This window comes from Eulemur rufifrons, chromosome 9 (genome assembly GCF_041146395.1).
Source record: "Eulemur rufifrons isolate Redbay chromosome 9, OSU_ERuf_1, whole genome shotgun sequence".
NCBI classification, from domain to species: Eukaryota; Metazoa; Chordata; class Mammalia; order Primates; family Lemuridae; genus Eulemur; species Eulemur rufifrons.
This window is the reverse complement of record NC_090991.1, coordinates 42,723,850-42,747,309: the sequence shown is the minus strand read 5'-3', so window position 1 is coordinate 42,747,309 and position 23,460 is coordinate 42,723,850. Positions and strand designations below refer to the sequence as shown.

Below are 23,460 nucleotides of genomic sequence, written 5' to 3'. Positions count from 1 at the left end.
ATTGAAAATTATATACTTTTCTTAACATTTGTCTGGTATATATTTTTCATCTCTTTATTTGAAAGTTTCCTCTCATATTATTTTAGGAGTATCTCTTATAAATAATATATCACTGGAAATGCTTTTTTACACTTTGATACTTTATTAGTCAAATTGATATCATTCATATTTCTCATAAGAACTGACTTCACCTTACTTGACCTTCTTGTATTATCTATTTGTTTTTCTTTCTTATTGTTTCTTTTTCTTCTATTTCAATTTTCATCATAACCTTACGAGTCATCTAACCTCACAGAAATGAAACTATTTCATTTAAAAAAGTGTAAATGACTTGTTATTTTGGCTCTTTCTTCATTAAGGGCCATTTTGGCATTTTTGCCAACTTTCCCTAGGGATAGCTGAATAGAGGCAGGAAGACAGGGCTACTGTATTTCAATGGAACGTACACAGCAATACTATAGCTGCTATAAATAATCCTGCTATAAACTAACACTGTAATACTATAAATAATACTTCTACTCTGTATGAGTTACTTCCATTCAAATATGAAAAAAATTAGTACAACAGAAAATTATTTTCTTGTAAACAAACTCATAGGTTAAACTCCCATAAAATCTAAAAAGAGCAGACAAGGATGCCCACTTTTGCCCACTTCTATTAAACACAGTGCTGGAAGTTCTAGCCAGAGCAATCAGGTAAGAGAAAGAAATAAAGGGCATCCAAATTGGAAAAGAGGAAGCCAAACTATCCCTGTTTGCCAACGATATGATCTTATACTTAGAAAACCCTAAAGACTTCTCCAAAAGACTCCTAGAATTGATAAATGAGTTCAGTAAAGTCTCAGGTTACAAAATCTACGTACACAAATTCTACACACCAATAACCACCACAACCAAACTGAGAATCAAATCAAAAACTCAATCCCATTTACAATAGATGCAAAAAAAAAAAAAAAATGCCTTGGAATACACTGAACCAAGGAGGTGAAAGACCTCTACAAGGAGAACTACAAAACACTGATTAAAGAAATCATAGATGACACAAATTACAAGATGAACTACAAAACACTGATTAAAGAAATCACATATGACACTCCCTGCTTTGATTGGAAGAATCAAAATTAAAAGGGATTTGTTCTGTAAAATTTGGATTCAGTCAAAAGGCTGCATTCAAGGATCCAGAAGGCCACATGTGGCCCCGGGGCCACAGGTTCTCCACCCCTGGTTGAATTAGAAATAGTTAGAAACTGAATTATTAATAGAAATAGTACCTGAATGAGGACCAGACCTAACAGTTTAACTAGTGCTATTTTTCCAAAGAGCTTAAAAGTCTTCCTATACATTTCCTCATTTAACCATAAAAAATATGTGGTATCTAACAGTTAGCAATGATGCAGCTTAGACTACCATGCATGTCTACTACATTCTTTAATCTAATAAAGTTTACTATAACACATCTTGAATGCCAAATTTTTTCCTAAAATTGCAAGATATTTACTCATATGGTATCATGAGTATACTAAAATAAATAAATAAATAAAACAGACTAACACTATCTGTGAGCCCCTTTATATTTTCAAATTAGCTTTTCAATAATTTTCTCAGGATGTCTATAAAATGAGACTATATTTCCATTTTACCCAAGAATAAAATGAGAAAAAAAAGTAGCACTTAGTGTTTATTATAATATATACTAGGTTGTATGTTTAGGAAATCTTATTTAGTCTTCACAGCAATCCTGAATTTTTTTCCTAATAATAAAATTCACCATAGTACATCCTGAATTCCAGTGTGTTTCCAGAAATTGCAAGATAATTATTCTTATGCAAAGAACATATCAAAAGTACCCTAAAATATATCAGACTATGTAGAATAACACTATGTATAGGTCTTTTTTAATGTCAAAATGTCAATGATTTCCCCAGATGTCTCTGAAACAAGTAAATGTTTCAATTTTATTCATGACAAAAATAATATTTTGGCCATAGCTAGCATCTAAAATACCTAGTTTCAGCAACAGTTATTGTGACTTATTTACCACCTAATTGGATAGTCACATGTTCATTACAATCTATTGGCAGCAAATACTTTTAAAATGAGGCCAAAAAAATTTTCCCCCAGAGATTAAATATAGTCAATTTGATGTTAATATTTGAAGTTTACTCTTCAGAAAAGTAGAGGGACTTACTTAAGGTAATTAAGTTACTTGGAGGCCACTTTCCAAAAGCTCAGAACACATATTTGACAAGGTGATAGAAACTCAATACCCAAAGCTCTTTAAAAACTACAATATTAATTGTAGCTAACATTTTGATTACTTACTCTACGTCAGACACTCTTATGAGCTTCACATCTACTAATTCATCTAATTCTCGTATTAGTCCTATGAGATAGATACTATTACCCTTATTTTAGAAATAGGGAAGTGAAGTGCAGAGACTTTAAGCAAATTTGAGCAAGATTACACAGTTAGGAAATGACAGGGTCCATTTTGTGATATTGTCTCATGAGATTTTGGATTTTACACACAGTAAAAATTACAAACATTATAGAAGGGTACATGGACACAACTTAAGTCATCCCTCTCTCTCTTCTGAGTAAGAGTTATTGTATCTCTAGACTACCACCAAATGTACGCATATATGTGTGTGTATCATTTTAAAACATACATGGATTCCTATCACATTTAGATTTTAAAATGCATTCTTAATCTGTAAATTTTTAAGTCTTTGACAGTCACCAGCAAACAAAACAAAACTATTTGAGAGATTACACATATACTTCAAATATTATAAAATCGAAACTCAATAGTTCATACATGTCATTAATCAACCATACCCTTATTACTGCTTTACAAGAACACCTCTGTAATATTAAGGTATGTTATTGACTTTGTTATTAAATGTATTTATCTTTTAATAAAGGTTGCCTATTTAAGTTGAAGTTCAAACTGGGATAGGCAAATGGGATAGGAAAGTGTTATCTCTAAAACCTCAGGCAATCTAAGCTCACTTCAACATGGAAACTAAATTTTTCTTGCTACTTTTTCTAATATGTGTAGTAAAATGAACACACCACATGACAACTATCAGATTTGCAGCTTTTGTATTTTTAGTAATCAATAATATCTTTAACTATAAAAAAAGAGAGAAGGATTTGTAAGCACTAAAATTTTATTCAAGTGCTTAGAATTTAAGCACTTAATTTATGGTAAACTTAAGATTTACCATATTTTTAGACATAAGAAGGGGACCAATATTTTAGGCTATTATGTTATTAGGCTATTTTATACTCATTTTTATCTAATGACCCACGTGTCAAAGTAGAATTTGACTCAGTTATTTGAAAATGCCTAAAAGACAATAAACACTGTAAAGAGACATAACTTATGCTTTGTGTAACTATGGAATAAATAAATACTATTATTTTGATGAAAATTAGAAACAATGAAAAAGTTTCACTGTATATAAAGAGTCTAAAAATTCCATTTTCCCTCCTTCTTTTATTTTCTTTTGAATCTTCATAATGACAAACACCTCCCTATTGTCTAGCTCAATGCCAGGCACATAGGAAAAAGTCAAAATATCCTTTGTGATTAACTTCATTTCATGCCTCCATGTACTCATAACCCATCAATACCAGTCAGTTTACTAACATCAGGGATATACTGATAACGTTAGGAGAAATCTAACAAAGTGACCCAGGCTTACACATTTTTACATATAAATATTCTTCTACTATATATTAAAATTTCTTCCCTGAAAAAAGTTAAAAAGACAAAAGCCCATTTAATAAAGACACAGTCTCATACCTAATAGCTTGATATGAATGGTCAATACATATTGTGAGATCATACTAAAGTTAATACAATCCATAACTTATGAATTATAGTAAATATCCAAAGAAGTTGTAGTAATGTCCAATATAAAGGAAAATATCTAAATTAGTTTTTAAAAAATAGACATGGAATATACAAATCATGATTTAAAACAAAAATATGACTAATGTACCTTTGCTGATCTATCGAGCTCTTATTATCCTAAAATTACAATGTTTCCATCTGTTAATCTGACATGAACAAGCTGATAAATGAAATCAGAACAACAGTGTATTCTGGCAAAACTAGAAACTTCCTGAAAACGTAGAAAAATATGTCCACAACAGATGGGTCATTTAGAAAATAAATACATCAATCTGTCAAACTGAGTACTGTTCTAATTCTCTAAATTAAAATCAGCAGGGGTTTCACTTTCCAAGAGTCTGTGACATTAGGAAGGCCAAAGAGGAAAAACCTAAAAATGCACATAAACATATCTGATATGACCTAAAGTGTCATACTGTTAGGTTTCCTGTTAAACATACTAAATTTAGGTAAAGTCCTTACCAGTTAACTTCTTCACAGGTTGGAGCCGAACACTGATAGACTGATGTGTGAGTAAGGGGGAGGATGGAAGAGAGCGAGACATGCCCTCCATAATCCGAATGTGCTGCATACCTTCACTCACTGGAAGTGGTGGAACAGCGTAGTCTGGCTCAAAAGCACAGTCGCTTTCTGTGGAGATACCACCTATTAGAAGAGGATGGAACAAAAGAGCTGTTGAGAAAAGATTCTTCCTTCCCTTTTAAAATATATACTTTAGGATGATTCAGAACAGCATATATAGACATTGATTTTTCACTTTAAAAAGCCAAATAAAGTATTTTTGCCACATACATTCATTTCTACATTTATTGTGCACCCAATTCCAGGTCTAGCACTAGGAAACTGAAGATGAGTAAAACAGGGTTCCTCCTCCTGAGGGGCTCACTGTCTCATGAGAGATGTAGTCATATAAGTAAATAATTACAGTACAATGCAGTAAGTGTTAGAATTAGAGCAATAGTCTTAATTTTTCTCCTGATAGGACAAACAGGAAAGAAGGTATTCACCTACTTGACAATCCATCATGTACAATTGCTAGTAGGATTATTGTAACTCTATTTTTCTCCCCTCCCCAAGAAAGTACATAAAAATTCAAGTGGGTAAGACTGACGTTATTATATGGTAATCTTTAGATCTGCTCTACCTTTTTAAAAAGAGTAATTACATGCTGATTTACTTCCACCTAAATGCTGTTGACTTCCACTTCTGGTAATGGCAGAGTATGTACTTAAGAACAACTTTTCCCTAAGAAAAAATAGAACCATATATACATATATATATGTTTTTTAAATCTTCCAAAGGCAATAGAGCATTAACAGCATGATGAAAAGTTGTAAGGAAAAAACTGAAGCCTGGCATTTGGAACTGCTTTTTACTTAGTGGATCCAAGAGGCTAAGAAGCTATTGACAGTTTTACAGAGCTAGGAGGAAAACTATTGGGAGCCTATGGCCCACTAAGGGGCTAAAAGGGATCTGGTAAAACTCCAACACTTTTGTTGAAAGCCCAAATAGCTACATGTTAGAAGTAGGAAAACTAGACTGGCCCTCAGAGGGACTAAAGCTCAGCTCCAAAGATCTCCCACAAAATTAAATTAAGGTAATCCTGGCTTGCTAGTGCCTCCCAAAAACAAACATAAATTTTCTTAAAGAAACATATCATTACAGGTCTGAAATTATTTATACATTTTATCATATACAATATCTGCCCTTAATGAACAATAACAGAGATAAGATAACATGAACAAAGTAAATCAGAAAAGCCATGTAGGCCGGGCGCGGTGGCTCACGCCTGTAATCCTAGCACTCTGGGAGGCCGAGGTGGGCGGATCGTTTGAGCTCAGGAGTTCGAGACCAGCCTGAGCAAGAGCGAGACCCCATCTCTACTAAAAATAGAAAGAAATTATATGGACAGCTAAAAATATATATAGAAAAAATTAGCCGGGCATGGTGGTGCATGCCTGTAGTCCCAACTACTCGGGAGGCTGAGACAGGAGGATCCCTTGAGCTCAGGAGTTTGAGGTTGCTGTGAGCTAGGCTGATGCCATGGCACTCACTCTAGCCTGGGCAACAAAGTGAGACTCTGTCTCAAAAAAAAAAAAAAAAAAAAAAAGAAAAGCCATGTAGACTCACAGGGAATACAGAGTATGAAACAATGAGGCATAGAATTTAAAGCAGTATGCTTAACATGTTTAAGAAAATAAAAATTTACAATTTTAGCATAGAATTGGAATTATAAAATTAAAAATGCAACAGATGAGTTTAAAGGCAGATTAGACACCAATGAAGAGAAAATTAGTAAACTGGAAGATATGTCAGAAGAAAACATTGGAATGAGAGTCAAAAGAATGGAAACAGCTTCTTAGATGCCAAAAGAACGAGTATCAAAAGAAAAAAATATATAAACTGGATTTCATCAAAATTAAAAACTTTTGTGCATCACAATTCACTGAATGGGAGAAAATATTTGTAAATCCCATATCTCATAAAGGTCTAGCATTCAGAATACATAATGAAGACTTAAAACTCAACAACAAAAAGATAAATTTTAAAAATGGGTAAAGCACTTGAATAAACATTTTTCCAAAGAAGATATATAAATGGCCAATAAGCACATGAAAAGTTGCTCGACAATTATAGAAAAGCAAATCAAAGCCAAAATGAAATACTACTTTGTACCCACTACAGATAGGTATAATATACTTTCTATTAAAAGGACAATAAAAAAAATGTTGGTGTGGATGTGAAGAAATTAGAACCCTAATATATTGCTGGTGGAAATGTAAGATTGTACAGCTGCTAGGTAAAACAGTTTGATGGTTCCTCAAAAAGTTAAAAACAGAATTACCATATGACGCAGCCATTCTGCTCAAACAGAAACACCATATGACCCAGCCATTCCACTCACTTGTATATACCCAAAAGATGTGGGAACAGGTTTTTCAAGCAAAAACTTGAACATCAATGTTCATAGCAACATTATTCGTAATAGCTGAAAAGTGGAAACAACCCAAATATCATTAACTGGTGAACAGATAAAAAAAAAAAAACATGGTACATTTATACAATGGAATATTATTTATCTATAAAAAGAATGAAGGCCTGATTCATGCTACAACACTAAAAGCCTTGAAAACATTATGCTAAGCGAAAGAAGCCAGACACAGTCACATGTTGTATGATTCCATTTATATGAAATGTTCAGAATAGGCAAATCCAGAGAGACAGAAAACAGACTAGTAGTTTCCAGGGACTAGGAGGACAGAGAATTGAGGAATGACTGCTTAATAGGTACATGGCTTCCTTTTGGGGTGATGGATTAGATAGCAGTGATGGCTGCATAACACTGTAAAATGTACTGAGAGCCACTGGATTGTATGCTTTTAAAATGGTGAATTTTATGCTATGTCAATTTTGCCTCAGTAAAAAAAATTATGTCTTTACCACCATCCATATATTTATTCAATCAAGAAACCTAGAAATCATCAGTTAATTTCTTCCCTTCCCATCCCCTTGCAACAATGGATTAGCAGTTCTGCAGATCAGCAGTGCAAAATATATTTCAAATCTGCCATGTTCTCTCCATTTCTCCAATCACTACCTTAGTCCAGGCTGCTATTATCTTTCCCCCAACTTCTGTTGGGAGAAATCTAGGATTTATTCCTTACCCTTGGATTTCAGAAATTTTACCAGGATATATCTTAACTCTTTCCTTCTCATTTGTCTTTGGGCCCTTTCATTTACTATGGTGACTAATTCTTCTCTTTCAACTTTTCTTTTCTCTTTCTTTGGAACTCTCTCTGGTCAGATGGATATCGTATCTCCTAGACCTATTTTTCAAGTCTCTTTCTTTCATAATAGATTTCTAATCTTTGGACTTTCAAGAATAGACTTGAGATTGATTTATATGGAATTATAGTATTTTACAGGTTTATAAACAAAGAGGCATACCCTTAGTGTAATTCCTTCACTGAAGAATCCTTTTGAAAAAAAAAAAAAAAAAAACAGAATTTTTAAAGTATATATCTAGAAGATGCATTTGATTCAGTGAAGAACCTTTTTTCACTTGAAATGTTCCAATGTTAAAAATTAGCTGATAATTTTAGAATCTAATAATACTCCTTAAGGAATAATATTGCAATTAGTCCAGTTTGGCTGTCCTAATTTACTTTTTTGCTTAAAAACATTTTCTTCCATCTTCTCTGTCCTATAAATTGTGCTTGAACTCATTGTAGCTATGGAGTAAAACTAAAAATATGTTTCCAGTAAAGAAAAGTACTGGTGAGCATTCACATAATTTGACTATATACTAGTTTTTCTTGGGTAGCTAGCAACCTCAAAATCTCAGTGGTTTACAACATTTACTTTACGTTCATGAGTCTGCAGATTAACTGTAGGTCAAAAGTGATCTAGGTTGAACATGAAAGGGCTAGGCTACATGTCAGATTTATGGTCAGTTTCAGAACAACTCCTATGTGTCTTCAATATTGGGTCTAGTAACTAAAGGGGCAAGTGAATACATGGAGCATGTTCTTCTTGGTGGTTCACAGGAGTACAGGAGGCAAAGTGAAATCTGAGGAGCATATTTAAGACCTCTGCTCACTAATATTCCACTGGCCCAAGCATATCATAGAGCCAAGAGCAGCATCAATGGGGCAGGGAAACATACTTGGCCTATATTAGTGGGTGCTACTGCAAAGTTGCATAGCAAAGGTAACAAATGTATAATTGTATAACACGAAGGAAGTGAAAAATCTGGAATCTAATTTGCCCAGCATATAAGATAACATTTACTGGCATCCCACATTAATCAATCTTTATTTTCTACCTTTCTTTTACTTACCACTTTTCCTTCTTCAATCAACCAAATTAAAAGTTACTGAGATAATGTGATGGAGAGATGGCAGAACAAAATAAATTGCTAACTTGACAGAGAAAATTCAGTTTTATTGGACACCTGGTGATTCAAAAGTTGAGCTAAGAAAGCACAGGGCTATCAAGTACACGGACGCTACAGAAATGTTTGCAGTAATCATTATTCAATTAAAATTTCAGTCGTCACTAAGAAAAGTCTTATATTTAACACATAATTATTAGATATTAAAGTTAATAAATTCTTCAGCTGAGGGAAATACCTATAGTCTAGAGAACTGCCTTCTAATTTTTCAAGTTGCATAAACCACAAATTTATAAATCAAAAACCTCCAGTATGATATGTTTATTTGATAACTCAGTGAATTGTACACATGACTTAATTTTTCAGCTTACATGTTATGTTTCAATAAAAGTTTATTTTTTAAAAATACACAGAAAAAAATATAAAGCATAGTTATAAACTGGCCCCTAAAGACAAAGGGTTTTTACATGTTTCAGAAGCAAAGAAGTTTTGCCTAAATTATTCCAAGCATCCTTTTAACCCAGGGCTTATATTACTACTCTGTGACTCTGTAACTTTCTCACAAGTTCATAAATCAGATGAGAAACAGGCCTGTGGAAGTTTAACAACTAGCATAGGATCATATAGTCAGACAATATGACTGCTTATATAGAAAATTCTAAGGTATCTACAAAAAAGTTATTAGAAAAAATAAGTGAGTTAGGCAAATTCACAGGTTACAAAGTTAATAAGAATAAAGTGTCTTTCTATATATTAGCAATGAACAGGTAGAAAATTAAAAGAAAATTAAACCAGCACCATTAAAATAGCAGCACAAAAAACATAAAACACTCAGGAATAAATCTGACAAAATATGGTGTACAATGTTCGTACTCTAAAAACTACAAAATATTGATGAGAGAAATAAAAAACCTAAATGGAGTGATATATCATGTTCAGGGATCTGAAGACTCCATATGATTATGTCAATTCACCTCAAAGCGATCTATAGTTTGAAGTAATCCAAAAGAAAATCTAGCAGTTTTTTGTAAGTAATCAACAAGTTGATTTTAAAATTTACATGGAAAAACAAAAGAACTAAGATAGCCAAAACAATTCCAAACAAAGAAGAAGAAACTTGGGGTCCTCATAGTACCTAATTTCAAGACTTACTATAAAGTTACAGTAATCCAGAGAGTATGTGGTATTAGAAAAAGAATGAATAGAAGATCAATGGAACAGACTAAAGAGTCCAGGAAAAGATCCAAAAATATAGCTAACTAATTTTGGCAAAGGTGCAAGGGTAATTCAATGTAGAAAAGATAATCTTTTCAACAAATAATTTTTGGAACAACTGGACATCCATATGCAAAAACATGGACCTTGAGCCATACTTCCACTCATTAAAAAATCAAAGAGAAACTGATCACAGACTAAAACGTTAAACCTAAAACTATAAAACTTTTAGAAGAAAATATAGGAGAAAAGCTGTGTGATCTTGAGTCAGGCAAAGATTTCTTACAAAGGACCCAGAAAATATGAACCATTTAAGAAAAACTGAAAAGTTAAAATTCATAAACATTAAAATTTTCCATTCTTCAAAAGACACTATTACAAAACAAAAAGACCAGTACCAATTCAGAGAAAATATTTGCACAACACATATCTAATAAAGGACTGGTATTTAGACTATAAGAAAAACTCAGGGGTTGGTTAAAAAAATAAAAATAAAAATAAAGAAATAGACTGTAAGAAGAACTCAACTCAATAACAAGAATGAAAACTACCCAATTTTACAAACGGGCAAAATATTTGAGCAGACACTTCACTAAGCAAGAGACATGGATGTCAGAGAAGCACATGAAAAGATGCTCAACATCATTATCATTAGGGAAATTAATAAGGAGATACCATTACACATCTAGTGAAATGGTTAAAATTAAAAAACAAAATGTTGACAAAACCAAGTGCTAACAAGGATGAACTAGAACTCTCATATACTGCTGGTGAGAATAAAAATGGTATATATTAATATAATTTTGGGAAATAGTTAGGCAGTTTAAAAATAAACTTACCGAATAAACCTACCCAGCAATCCAACTGCTAGGATTTTACCCAAAAGAAATGATACATGTCCCTCCCTCCCACATACAAACAGTAGACTCATTCTTAATTTCTCAAAACTGGAAAGTTCCCAAATATTCATCAACTGGTAAAGGGATATACACATTGCGGCATATACACACAATATATACAGCAATAAAAAGGAATGAATTTCTGATATATACAAGAAAACAAAAAATGATGAGTCTTCAAAGCATTAAATTATAAGAAGTCAGAGTCAAAAGACTATATACTATATGGTTTCATTTATAGAATATTCAGGAAAATGCTATAGTATTAAAAAACAAATGGTTGCCAGGGATTGCGGTGGTGGGAGGAAGAGGACTGACCACAAAGGGGCATGAGGGAACTTTGCAGGATAATGTAAATCAGCTATATTTGATTTATTGGTAGTTAACATGACTAGATTTGTTTGTAAAAATTCATGGTACTGTATACTTAAAAGGAACAAATTTTATTAAATTTCAATAAACCTGACTTTTAAAAAACCCTACACCTACAGTAATTTGTGATAACATATTGATCGTACACTTAAGATTTGTGAACTTTTCTGATTGTTTTATTTCAATAAAAGTCTATTTTTAAAAAGTATACAGAAAAAAAAAAATAAGAGCATGGGGGGGGGGAACTGGCCCCTAAAACAAGTGTTAACATGTTAAACGTAATATATATAATAAAAATGCATAATTTCTCAAAGGGCTTTCATGTATTTCTGAAAAAATGGGGTTTGGCCTATTATCATTCCTAATGTCCTTTTCTTTTTTTTCTTTTTTTTTTTTTTTTTTGAGACAGAGTCTCATTCTGTTGCCCAGGCCAGAGTGAGTGCCGTGGCGTCAGCCTAGCTCACAGCAACCTCAAACTCCTGGGCTCAAGCAATCCTCCTGTCTCAGCCTCCCGAGTAGCTGGGACTACAGGCAATGCACCACCATGCCCGGCTAATTTTTTCTATATATATTTTTAGCTGTCCATATAATTTCTTTCTATTTTTAGTAGAGATGGGGTCTCGCTCTTGCTCAGGCTGGTCTCGAACTCCTGAGCTCAAACGATCCGCCCACCTCGGCCTCCCAGAGTGCTAGGATTACAGGCGTGAGCCACCGCGCCCGGCCTTAATGTCCTTTTCATGGACAGATTTATGGAAAGATTTATACCACTACAATGTTCTTACAAGTTTACATATTAATAAAAAATTAAGCAGAGAAAGTTTAATAATTAATACAGGCTCACACAGTCAATTAGCAGCAGAAGACAATTAGAACCTGAAATCATTACCATGGTCTACGAGGCCCTACAGGATCTGGCCCCCATCTTCTTAATTCTCTGATCTTATCTCCTTCCAACTTCTCTGACTTTATCACTTCCTACTTTCCCCCTCAGTTCACACACAATACTTCAGTCACACTGGCCTTTCTCTTCCTTGATCTGGCCAAACTTATTCTAAACTGAAGCGTTGTGCTTATTTTTTCTGCCTAAAAGCTCAGTCCTCGTATCTTTTTGTAAAGCTGCTTCTTTTTTGTCTTTAAGAGGTCTTAGCTCGGCCGGGCGCGGTGGCTCACGCCTGTAATCCTAGCACTCTGGGAGGCTGAGGTGGGCGGATCGTTTGAGCTCAGGAGTTCGAGACCAGCCTGAGCAAGAGCGAGACCACATCTCTACTAAAAATAGAAAGAAATTATATGGACAGCTAAAAATATATATAGAAAAAATTAGCCGGGCATGGTGGCACATGCCTGTAGTCCCAGCTACTCGGGAGGCTTGAGACAGGAGAATCACTTGAGCTCAGGAGTTTGAGGTTGCTGTGAGCTAGGCTGACGCCACGGCACTCACTCTAGCCTGGGCAACAGAGTGAGACTCTGTCTCAAAAAAAAAAAAAAAAAAAAAAGAGGTCTTAGCTCAAATGTGACCTTCTCAGAGAGCCACTCTATCCTTCCCCAATGGGCTCCTTAACAAAGGGGTGGAGTTTATACATGAGCTCAGCAAAGTGGACTTCCACTCATCAACACTAATCTGACTAAAGTCACAGCTGAGTGTCCAACATGTCAACAGGCTCCATGCGTACTTGGGAACAGGTAGGTAAACGCTCTCAATATACGGTATCACTCGTTGGATGATCAGATAGTTACCTCTCTGTTCATTTCGGGGCCCTAGTGGTTTCCCTTCCTTCTTAATAAATCAACTATGAATTTATAATAAATTTTGTTACATTATTTATCTACCATTTCCATGTTTATAAACTGAAGGTTTTCAGGTTGTTTTAGTCTGCCCCCTTGTGGGAACTAGCTCTTCAATCTTTCACCAGGAATAAAACGCTAAATCCAACATGCTCCTCAAATGAAACAAAACACAACAAAAAATTTATTAGCTCTATAATAATTTTACCCCAAGCTTTACTAATAGTTTCCTTCCTCCTCCTTTGATCCAACTGTTTATGGCCCTTTGTTAAGATTTATAAAGTTTTTCAAAGAGGTTTTTATGACTTTTATCTCTTACCAGAAAAATTCACATAAGAATATTTTAAATTAGAATCTTTCTAGAGGTTCAACTTTCCTTTTCCAATCTTTCTTAGTTGTCATGCTTTTATTCTTTTTCTTTCATGAATATGGATAAGAAAGGAGTGGTTTCTATAAGCCTTCCAGTGTTAATTAGGCCAATTATCATAATGCTAAGTAGAATAGTTAATATGCTCTGATACAAAATGTTCTTGGGCCTGCATATTCCAAGAGCTTAAGATGATTCTAAATAAATTATCATGAATCACTTTGAAAATGTGAACACTCATAGATTAGGAAATGGTAGAATAAAGTATGGGTTACTGATGCTATAGATCATTACATAGATTTTAAGTATATTCCTGGAGGCATGGCCATGCTCTACTGTTAATTGAGAGAGAACAGGGAAACTAAAACTGCTTTTTATTTTTAAAAATCTTCAAACTAGATTATATATGTATATACATCCTTGCCTATGTCAGTATGAGCTCAAGAGAAAAACATGGAAGGATACAGACTGAATGTAGATAAAATTTTTTACTTTAAGAGAGTAGAAGAGGAAGGAGCCTTAACATATCCTTTTTAAATGTCTACATTGTTTGGTAAAAAGTAATTTTTTTAAATTAATGTAATTATAACTCACATTAAAAAATAGAAAGTATGACTAACATATATAAACACATTCTGACACACCCTAACATCGTAAGATAATAAGGAATTGTTGGCTAGAGGGATAATACCAAGTTTAATTTTATGAAAATAGAGTGTTATAATAAAAACAAATCAATGCAAAGTTAAATTTCAGAAGAAATCTGACTAGAAATAAAGATATTTCAGAGGGATTTATCATTTAAGTTCAGATCTTCCAAGTATTATCCAACCACCAACAAGCAAATCTGTACTTTAAATATCAGAATGAAAAAGTTCTAAATACATGCTACCAACAATGTTGATTTGAAACTTTTAGTGTAGATTAACATAAAGTCGGAAGTATTTTCCTATGGAAAGTAATGCTGACCTCACAGCATTATTCTGAGAATTAAATGACGATTATGTGAAAGCATCTATTCCACAACCTGGTACATAAATAACAAAACAGTCTTATACATTAGTGAAGCTATTATACTAGATATATTCTTACACTGAGATAAAGAAATAACATAGAATATTGAAAGAATTTTCCTTATCACTCTATATACTAACCACAGTTGGTTCAATAAAGAAATCTTTATACCTTTCCAGACTGAAGAATAATTTGTGTGTGTTTCAAGAGCATGAACATTTCATTTTTACCAAATATTTTACAAATTTGCAAGGAAAGGAAAGAATCAGAACACAGTATATTTGACAATTTAGTACACTATTACTACAGACAAACCAGCATGTATTAATCAAATAAAGTTGGCTACAAATAATGAGAATCATGCAAAGCCAAACACTGTACACACTTTCCCAGTCTTCCAGCATGAGCTGGTTTCATGGGCATTATTATACCAGTACACATTGTGTACACATCAGAACTTAATGCCTGCTTAATGCTATCTTTGCAAAAGTAAATAAGAATTGTGTTCTAGATATTAAATAGCCACATTGATATGGCTTACATACCTATTTAATATCCAGACCAAATAAATTCCGTTTACATATACATATATGACCCAGGGGTGGTAAACCTGCGGCCTTGGAGCCACATGTGGCCTTCCTGATCCTTGAATGTGGCATTTTAACTGAATCCAAATTTTACAGACAAATCCTTTTCATAAAAGATAATTTATGACCTCTAATGAAAAAATTGTTTAATGCAGAAAATGGAGCCAATACAACAAAAACCAACTCCAATAAAGTAACCCAAGATTCCTAAAATACAGAACAATTTCTAGAACTGTAGAACTTCCTTCATCAAACTTGATGGCCTAAATGCAAGGCAGCAGCACTGTGCCAGATACAAAGACCCTACTGTTAATGAACTCACAGATTACTAGGAAAAAGAGACCCAACAGGAAAGACAGAATAATATTATATAATAGTATACAATAACATAATCCAATTATATATAATATGCTATTGGAAAGTAGAAAATAACCACCTAACCTGAGGAGGCCACATGGGTTAAACTGACACAATCAGTTTTACAGTCACATTTCAAGAACTCATTTCACAAATCAATAGATGGTTGATAGTCGAAGTACCTACATTCAACAAATTTCTGACACTACTTTTTCAGTTACAAAAGTAATAGAAGTGAATACTGGATCATTACTGGTTGAGTAATCCAAATCTGAAAATACAAAATACAAAACTTTTTGAGTGCCAACATGATGCTCGAAGGAAATGCTCACTGGAGTATTTTGGATTCCGGATTTTCAAATTTAGGATGTTCAAGGAGTAAGTATAATGTAAATATTCCAAACCCTGAAATCCAACACTTCTGGCCCCAGATATTTGGGACAAGGGATATTCAACCTATATTTTGCCTGAGCACATCCACATACTTTTCCAAGCTAAGTTATAGATATTTGTTCATTCTTTCATTCAACAAATATTGACAAATTTTTATATGCCAGTATCCCAGTGTCTTAGGACTACAGTGGTGAACAAGGCAAATTCCTGCTCACATGAAATCTATTTTCCAGTAGTTGAGGTGACAATAAACAAGTAAATAAAATAAATAAATAACTTAATTTCAAGTAGTGGTAGGAAACGAAGGTCAGGACTGTGTATTTAGGTAGGATAAACACAGGACTCTTTGACCTAAATATGGCCCTTTATGCAAGAAAAAGCCTTGCAAATACTCAACATGTTTGAGCAAAAAGGGCAGCAGAGATGAAACAAAATGGGTGAGGGAAGGAGTAGAAGGACATAGAGTTAGACTATTAGAAAAAGGGCAAAATCAGGTAGGATCATGTAGAAAATGATAAAGACTTTTGGAATTTATTCCGAATGTGATAAGAAGCCACTGTAAATTTTTTTTTCAAGTTTAGGGAAATGTATGATTTCATTTATTTTAATAAGGGCATTGTAACTATCAAATGGACAATAGACTATCTGTCAGTAAGAATGGATATAATAAGGTAAATTGGGACACTATTATAATAGGAAAGGAAAGAAATCATGGTAGTTCAGGTTAAAGTAAAAACAATATAGGTAGTATAGAAATGACAAAAAAAAAGTATTTTAAAAAGAAGAAATCTTTAAAGCACTGTAAAACAAAACAAAATGCCAGTAGAAATCTTAAGAAATCCATAGAGACAGAAACTAGATGAAATAGGATTGAGGAAATTATAGCCCAGAGCATGTATGCCCATCACCCATCTCCTACATGTGATAAGCACAAGACATCAGAGGTCTTTGCCCCTAAACTGGAGCAGTGAGTGAGTCTGGGTATGTTTGAGTCAGAATCTACTGTACTTAAGAGACAGATTAGAGGCCAAGGTAGCTGGTAGAAGAAAAAAGGACCCTCATGCACAGAGGATAAGGCATTGGCATACCCCAACAGACACCTTATATTTCTGCTTGTAACATTTCTATTATTGGAGAAGAAACATTAAATATTAATAGAAACTGTATCCACAATCAGATGAGATGGTTTATTGGCAGTATGCACCTATGTGGGGATCAGTTGTCTACAGTTAGTGTTTGTTCTGAATGGACTATCATCTGTTCCAGTTGGTTGATATTTATGGTATACTAATTTTTAAACATTTTGAGTACTATCCCTCAAGACAGGAAAACACAAAATATTATAATAAAATGGAAAAGCTCTGGTTCTGGGTCAAGATGGAGTAAACACACTCTGCCTTAATTGAATGTAACTAAAACCCCTGAATGTAAGTGAAACTCTGGAAACAATGATGAACTAGCAACCTGAGGACTCTGAAAACAGTAGTAGACAAACTGTGGAAGAAAGCCAGAAAGTGAAATACAACCAATTCAGCAATGAGCTTCCTGTTTTTTATGTCCTGAAATCATCCAGCCTGAATCCAAATCCTGGGACTTTACAACAGGAATAAACAGAAAGACATACAAGAGAAGTCTTCTCTTTCTAGCTAGAGAGTGGGAATGGAGGGGCCTCTAAATGAGACTGAGAGAACGACAGTAATCCCCTGGCTTTTTCTTCTTTTGCCCTTTTCTTCTAGCCCTTGCCCTAGAAAAGCCCATCTTAAAGCTGGCAGCTGTAGCTGAGGAGACAACATAAATCTCTGAGGGAGGAGAATCCTTCTTTCTAACCAGAGAAGCCATGGTATGAAGAATGTGATAGAACTGCAAGGAGAAATAGATAAATCCTTACTTATAGCCTGAGATTTCAAGATTCCTCTCCTAATAACTGACAGACCAAGCAGACAGAAGCAACATAATACACATTCTTTTTAAGTTCACTCAAAACATTTATTAAGATAGACCATTTCCTGGGCTATAAAACAAGTCTCAATAAATTTAAAATGATTCAACTCATAGAAAGTACGTTCTCTGACCACAATGAAATTAAATTATGAATAAATAAGAGTATATCTGGAAATTTTTCAAATGTTTGGAACCTATATCAACACATTTCTAAATAATACATGGGTCAAAGAAGAAATGAAAAGGGTATTTTGAACTAAATGAAAATACTACTTATTAAAATCTATGAAACATAGCTAAAGCAGTACACAGAGGGAAATCTGTAGCACTAAATTCCTATATTAGAAAAGAAAGTTGCCATAGCAATTGCCTCAGCTTTTACCTGAAGAACCTAGAAAAAGAAGAGAAAATTAAACCCACAGCAGGCAGGAGAAAGGTAATAACAAAGAACAAAGTAGAAATCAATGAAACAGAAGACAGGAAGGCAATATAGAAATGAATAAAAACTGAAACTAATTTGAGATCTGTAAAATTGATAAATTTCTGTCCAGAATGATCAGGACAAGAGAAGGAATACCTAAATTACCAATATCAGGAACAAGACACCTGACATCACTCTAGTTTCTATAGATATTAAAGCACTTCTTAAAAAGAAACATAAACCGAATAGTCCTATGTTTGTTTATTTATTTATTTATTTTTATTTTTTTTGAAACAGAGTCTCAGTCTGTTGCCCAGGCTAGAGTGCCGTGGCATCAGCCTAGCTCACAGCAACCTCCAACTCCTGGGCTCAAGCAATCCTCCTGCCTCAGCCTCCCAAGTAGCTGGGACTGCAGGCATGCACCACCATGCCTGGCTAATTTTTTCTATATATCTTTAGTTGTCCAGATAATTTCTTTCTATTTTTAGTAGACACAGGGTCTCGCTCTTGCTCAGGCTGGTTTCAAACTCCTGACCTTGAGCGATCCTCCCGTCTCAGCCTCCCAGAGTGCTAGGATTACAGGCGTGAGCCACCATGCCCGGCCCTATATTTATTAAATAAATTGAATTTGTATTTAAAAATATTCTAGCAAAGAAAATTCCAGGCCCAGATAGCTTCTAAGAAATTGCATCAAATAGTAAAGGATGAAATAATATCAATTCTACACAAAAAAATTCTAGGAAATTGAAGAGAAGGAAATGCCCCACAATTCCCAACTTAGTCTATGAGGGCAGAATTACCCTGATACTAAAACCAGTCAAAGACATTATAAGACAAGAAAACTAAAGGTCAACATTCTATGTGAACATAGATGCAAAAAAAATTTAAATTTTTAGTAAATCAAAAACATTAACCATACAAAAACAAGCCACAGGCCAGATTTGCCTGCCTTCCTTCAGAGCATTGCTTCTCTACCATAATGGTACAAATCAAATAGATAATGAAAATACTTGTATGACACACAGAAGTAATCTGATAAGGTTTTTCACTGGAGGTGACTGGCTTGGACATCAGCTACTCTGGGCTCTGATAAAGGACTGAGGACTTTTTATCCTAACATCTTTCCTACACAATATTTGTTCTCCCTGAAGTTCAGAACTTTCTTTCGCTTGTTATTTTATAATATATATTTATCATCAATTCAGCCCTGAGCTATTTGTCAATTGTCTAAAACTTTTCTAAAGATAATTAATTGTATCAGGTTTCTATCAATCTAATTTTCCTGATAAAGACTCTTCTGGAGGCTTCTACCATACTCCAAATCTAGACTAGTAGCCCTCTATCCCTATCTTTTCATTGTCATCCTGAAGAACCTTTCTGTTTTATCGAATTTCCAATTTCGATATATAGCCCATTTCTTTCTTGTATTTTGCTGACTTTCACACTTTCATGGATCACATCCTCCACCAGATTCCTAAGGAAGTGTATATAGTAGGCAGATTATTTTTGAGAACTTGTCTTTAAACATCTTAATTCCATTCTTATAATTAATAGTTCCAACGCATATGGAATTCAAAGACTGAAATCATTTTCCTTCAGAATTTTGAAGATGACGATTTTTCATTCAATTTCCAATGTTACCACTGAGAAGTCCAAGGCAACTGATTCCCGTTACGTTGTATATGACAAGTTCTTTTCCTCTTTAGAAGCATGAAAGATCTGTTTGGCTCCAGTGATTTGACAATGTGTCTTAGTTTGTGTCTCTTTTCATCCACTGTACTGAGCACACAATGAGCTTCAATCAGGAAACCCCATGTTCTTTAGTTAAGAAAATTCTCTTGAGTCATTTTGTTGGTTATTTCTTCCCCATTTTCTCTGTTCTTTCTTTTGAGAACTACTATTATTTGAACACTGAATTCCTAGAATGATCCTGTTAACACTCCTTACTTCTTTTCTATAATTTTTATCCTTTTGCTCCACTTTTTCAGAGATTTCTTTAACATTAATCTCTAATAATTCTATGAAGGTTTTGATTTCTGCTATCAGAATTTCAATGTCTAGGAGAATTTTTAAAAAAGTTATAATGTCACTCTTTTATAGTACCTCCTTCTTGTTTCATGGCTATATTATATTCTCTCATTTTTGTGAGGATAATAGTTCTATTATTTTCCTCAGAAAAATTTATGTTCTCTCCAAGTTGTTTTATTCTGTTTATTTTAATTTCTATCTTTCATACATTAGAGGGTTTCTTCAAATATCTAGTAATCCTTGGTTAGCTGCTCATATTTAAGGGCAGAAGACTAAAAAGTTGATTGGGAGCTTTGATACATGGAGTGATCTAGCTGGGCTGTTTATTTAAGGAATCTCTCATGACTACATTTTTTTCTTCTTCTTTCATTTCACTTTTTTGTCAGATTCCCCAGAAAAGACTTTTCAACCGCCTGCCTGGAATATAAGGCCTAACTGCCAGTATTCTGGGAACCTAGTAAAATAAAGATAGAAGAAAGTTGGGGTCCAAGCTCCTATTTTTAGCATAGGACCCCTGCCCTCAACTATGCCTACTGTCTTCCAGTCTAGAGTAAAATAAAGAATAAATTTTGGGCACTGGCTAAGCTCACGAGTGGGGAGGTGGGCACTTGCCCAGCTGACTGGTTAGCTAGTTTTGAGGAATAAGTCCTGGGAACACAATGCTGCTTCATCTGACTTTCAATGAATCCTCATTTCATCTCCATTTCCACATGCTGTCATTCTTGAGGCCTTTTTGAGGCCTCTGGAGGTTGTTTGGTTGATTGCTACTGAGTTTAGAGTTTAGTTTTCAATTATTCATACACTATCTAGTTTCTAAAATTGTGCTGATGTTGTGTCTTCTCCAATCCCCCTTCTCTGATCTTTCAGTGGGTTTCTGGGAGGAGGAGTAAAAGTGAAGAAGTGTATATTTTTCCTATCTTTTACTCCTGATAATACTGTTTCTCATTAATTTCAACTGATTACAGATAGATTTTTACTTTTTATTTCTTTCAACATGGAGATATTACAAACAAAACCTCTAAGAAGATAAGAAACATACTTTTGTTATCAATGAACTCTAATAATGATCCAATTCCTGGCGACTTCGAATTGAGATCAGGTAACTGTGCTCTGGATTATGAAAATCACTGTTTTTATTGTTTGAAGTTCAGCTTTTGTTAATAAAATTCAATTATTCTCATTGATTTGAAAAATAAATTAACAATTTGACATATCTATATCTATAACATTTAATAAAAATGAAGACATTTAATAATTACCATAATTTTATACTAATTTTATTTTTAAGGTTTTACATGTGATTGCATTTCCTTAATTTTTTATATTAAAATACATTTACAGGAAAAAGAAGAGGGAAAAAGCAAATAAATTCCTGACATATTCATAACACGTGCTTATTAAGAATGATTAAGTACTAGTAAAAGTTCAAATTTCTAAACCTAAATATGTTATTTCTCCTTTTTATTCTGCAACAAACAATTTTATTAAAATAGTACATCTCTAAAACTTAGGATGAGCAAAGATGGAGAAAAAAGAGAACAAGATTATAGAGTAAATGAACATGGAGCTTTTACAGAATTAAGAACTGCAAATTTGTAAATCTAATCTTTATTTTGGTTGCTATTAAAGATTCTCTGAAAACCAAACTCAGTAAATAACTACCTGAAATTCTGTAATATATTCATCAGTTTGGGTTCTCAATTTTCATTATCTTAGAAGTCAATTCATTCATTCAACAACCTTTATTTAGTGGCTAGTACATACCAAGTACTTATTCTTGGCACTAAGTGTAATACAGCAGTGAAAAAACAGACCAAAAATCTCTGCTATTATGGAACATTCATTATAGTTTTGAACAAAGAAAATAAACAGAATAAATATGAAGGTAATTAGTACCATGAAGAAAAAGGAATGCGGAAGTAATGGATTTTTAAATAAGCAATGCAATTTTAAATAAGCTAGTTAGAAAAGGCCTATCTGAAGATTTCACTGACTCAGAATGTTTTTACCTAGTTTTAAAGTTGTCATACAAATATTAATTAAAAGCCTATCATAAGTTTCAAATAGAAAAGGAAAATAAGTAGGAAGATCCTAAACTAATACAGCAATTATAAAAAAAAATAATTTCTTCTGAGTTAAGACACAAATATCAAACCGATGAAATTTAAAAAGTGTGCAATAATGCTCTGACAAATGTTATTGTTTAAAATTATCTTTGAGTTATATTCTGAAAGTGCTATCTAGACATATACTATAATGCTCCAAAATTATTTATTCCTTGATATCATTTTAAAAATAGCATAAGATAATTTGTAATTTTCTTGTATCTTGAATAAATATCATATAGAACTTTTAGTATATGATTTAAACCCTAGATAAGAAACTAGAATATCTAAATTAGACCCCACAAAAACCCCAGTCCCCAAATTAAATACTAGAAAGGAATATCTAACGTCTATTTTTTACTGACAAAATTTTATAATCAATTTGATGAAAATTTACCTTGCCCAGAGCGGCTTTGGCGAGAGTCTACACTTGACTGTCTTCGATCCGGTGGTTCCTCGCTCCCTCCATCTGCATAAAATTAAAAAGAACATAAGCAAATAGATAATGACATTTATATAACATCTTCTCTGGCATCATCTATATCTTAAAACTACTATAGTTATAATCTGTTTTCATTTCTTATGTTTTGGATCATTAAAATATTTGAGGATTTTTTTTTATATTGGTTTTCTATATAAATCAATGGTTCTTACCCTTATTCTTGTGGGAATGGTTTACACCCCCTCTTAAAGTTTAAAGAAAGTGAAGGTGTTTTCCCCTCCCCCACATATATATATACTCTACTTTGCATACAATGAAGGAATGTTAGCAACTCTGAAGTTCATTCACAGAATTCCAGTTTAGAAGACCTGACTTAGCATTGTCTAAATGAATTACAGCTGCTTATTTGTCTATAGTACACCATCAAATAATCCCCAGGACTGTATGTTTTATTTAAAAAATTGCATTTATGTTTTATAATCAATAAAAATAAACCTGTAAGAGGTATCAATAAAAGATAAAATCAAACAAAAAGATAAAAATCAAACAAGTCTTTTGAGTTAATTTTACCATGATTTTTAAAATTATGTGGAAACAAAGACAGTTCATTATCTGCATCTTCACTTGTTAAGAAATAAGCAATAGAGTATATTCTTTCACACAATTTAAGAAAAGCTACAAATTTGAGTTTACATAAGTAACTCCCTCAATTTTACTATATG

General features: G+C 33.4%; 1 protein-coding gene across 3 annotated transcripts in view; it reads right to left on the bottom strand.

The window, feature by feature from the left end:
- The window catches only part of TANC2 (tetratricopeptide repeat, ankyrin repeat and coiled-coil containing 2), a 262,133-nt gene that overhangs the window by 199,932 nt on the left and 38,741 nt on the right, over nt 1-23,460 (bottom strand). For 2 of the 3 annotated variants that reach the window (XM_069481594.1, XM_069481597.1), the window contains exons 2-3: nt 22,694-22,765; nt 4,495-4,566 (exon numbers count right to left, since the gene is read on the bottom strand). In XM_069481594.1, the coding sequence (XP_069337695.1) occupies nt 4,495-4,566; nt 22,694-22,765 (144 nt within the window). Of the gene's footprint in view, nt 1-4,383; nt 4,567-22,693; nt 22,766-23,460 lie in introns of all 3 variants that reach the window. The other variant, XM_069481593.1, reaches the window with a different exon arrangement.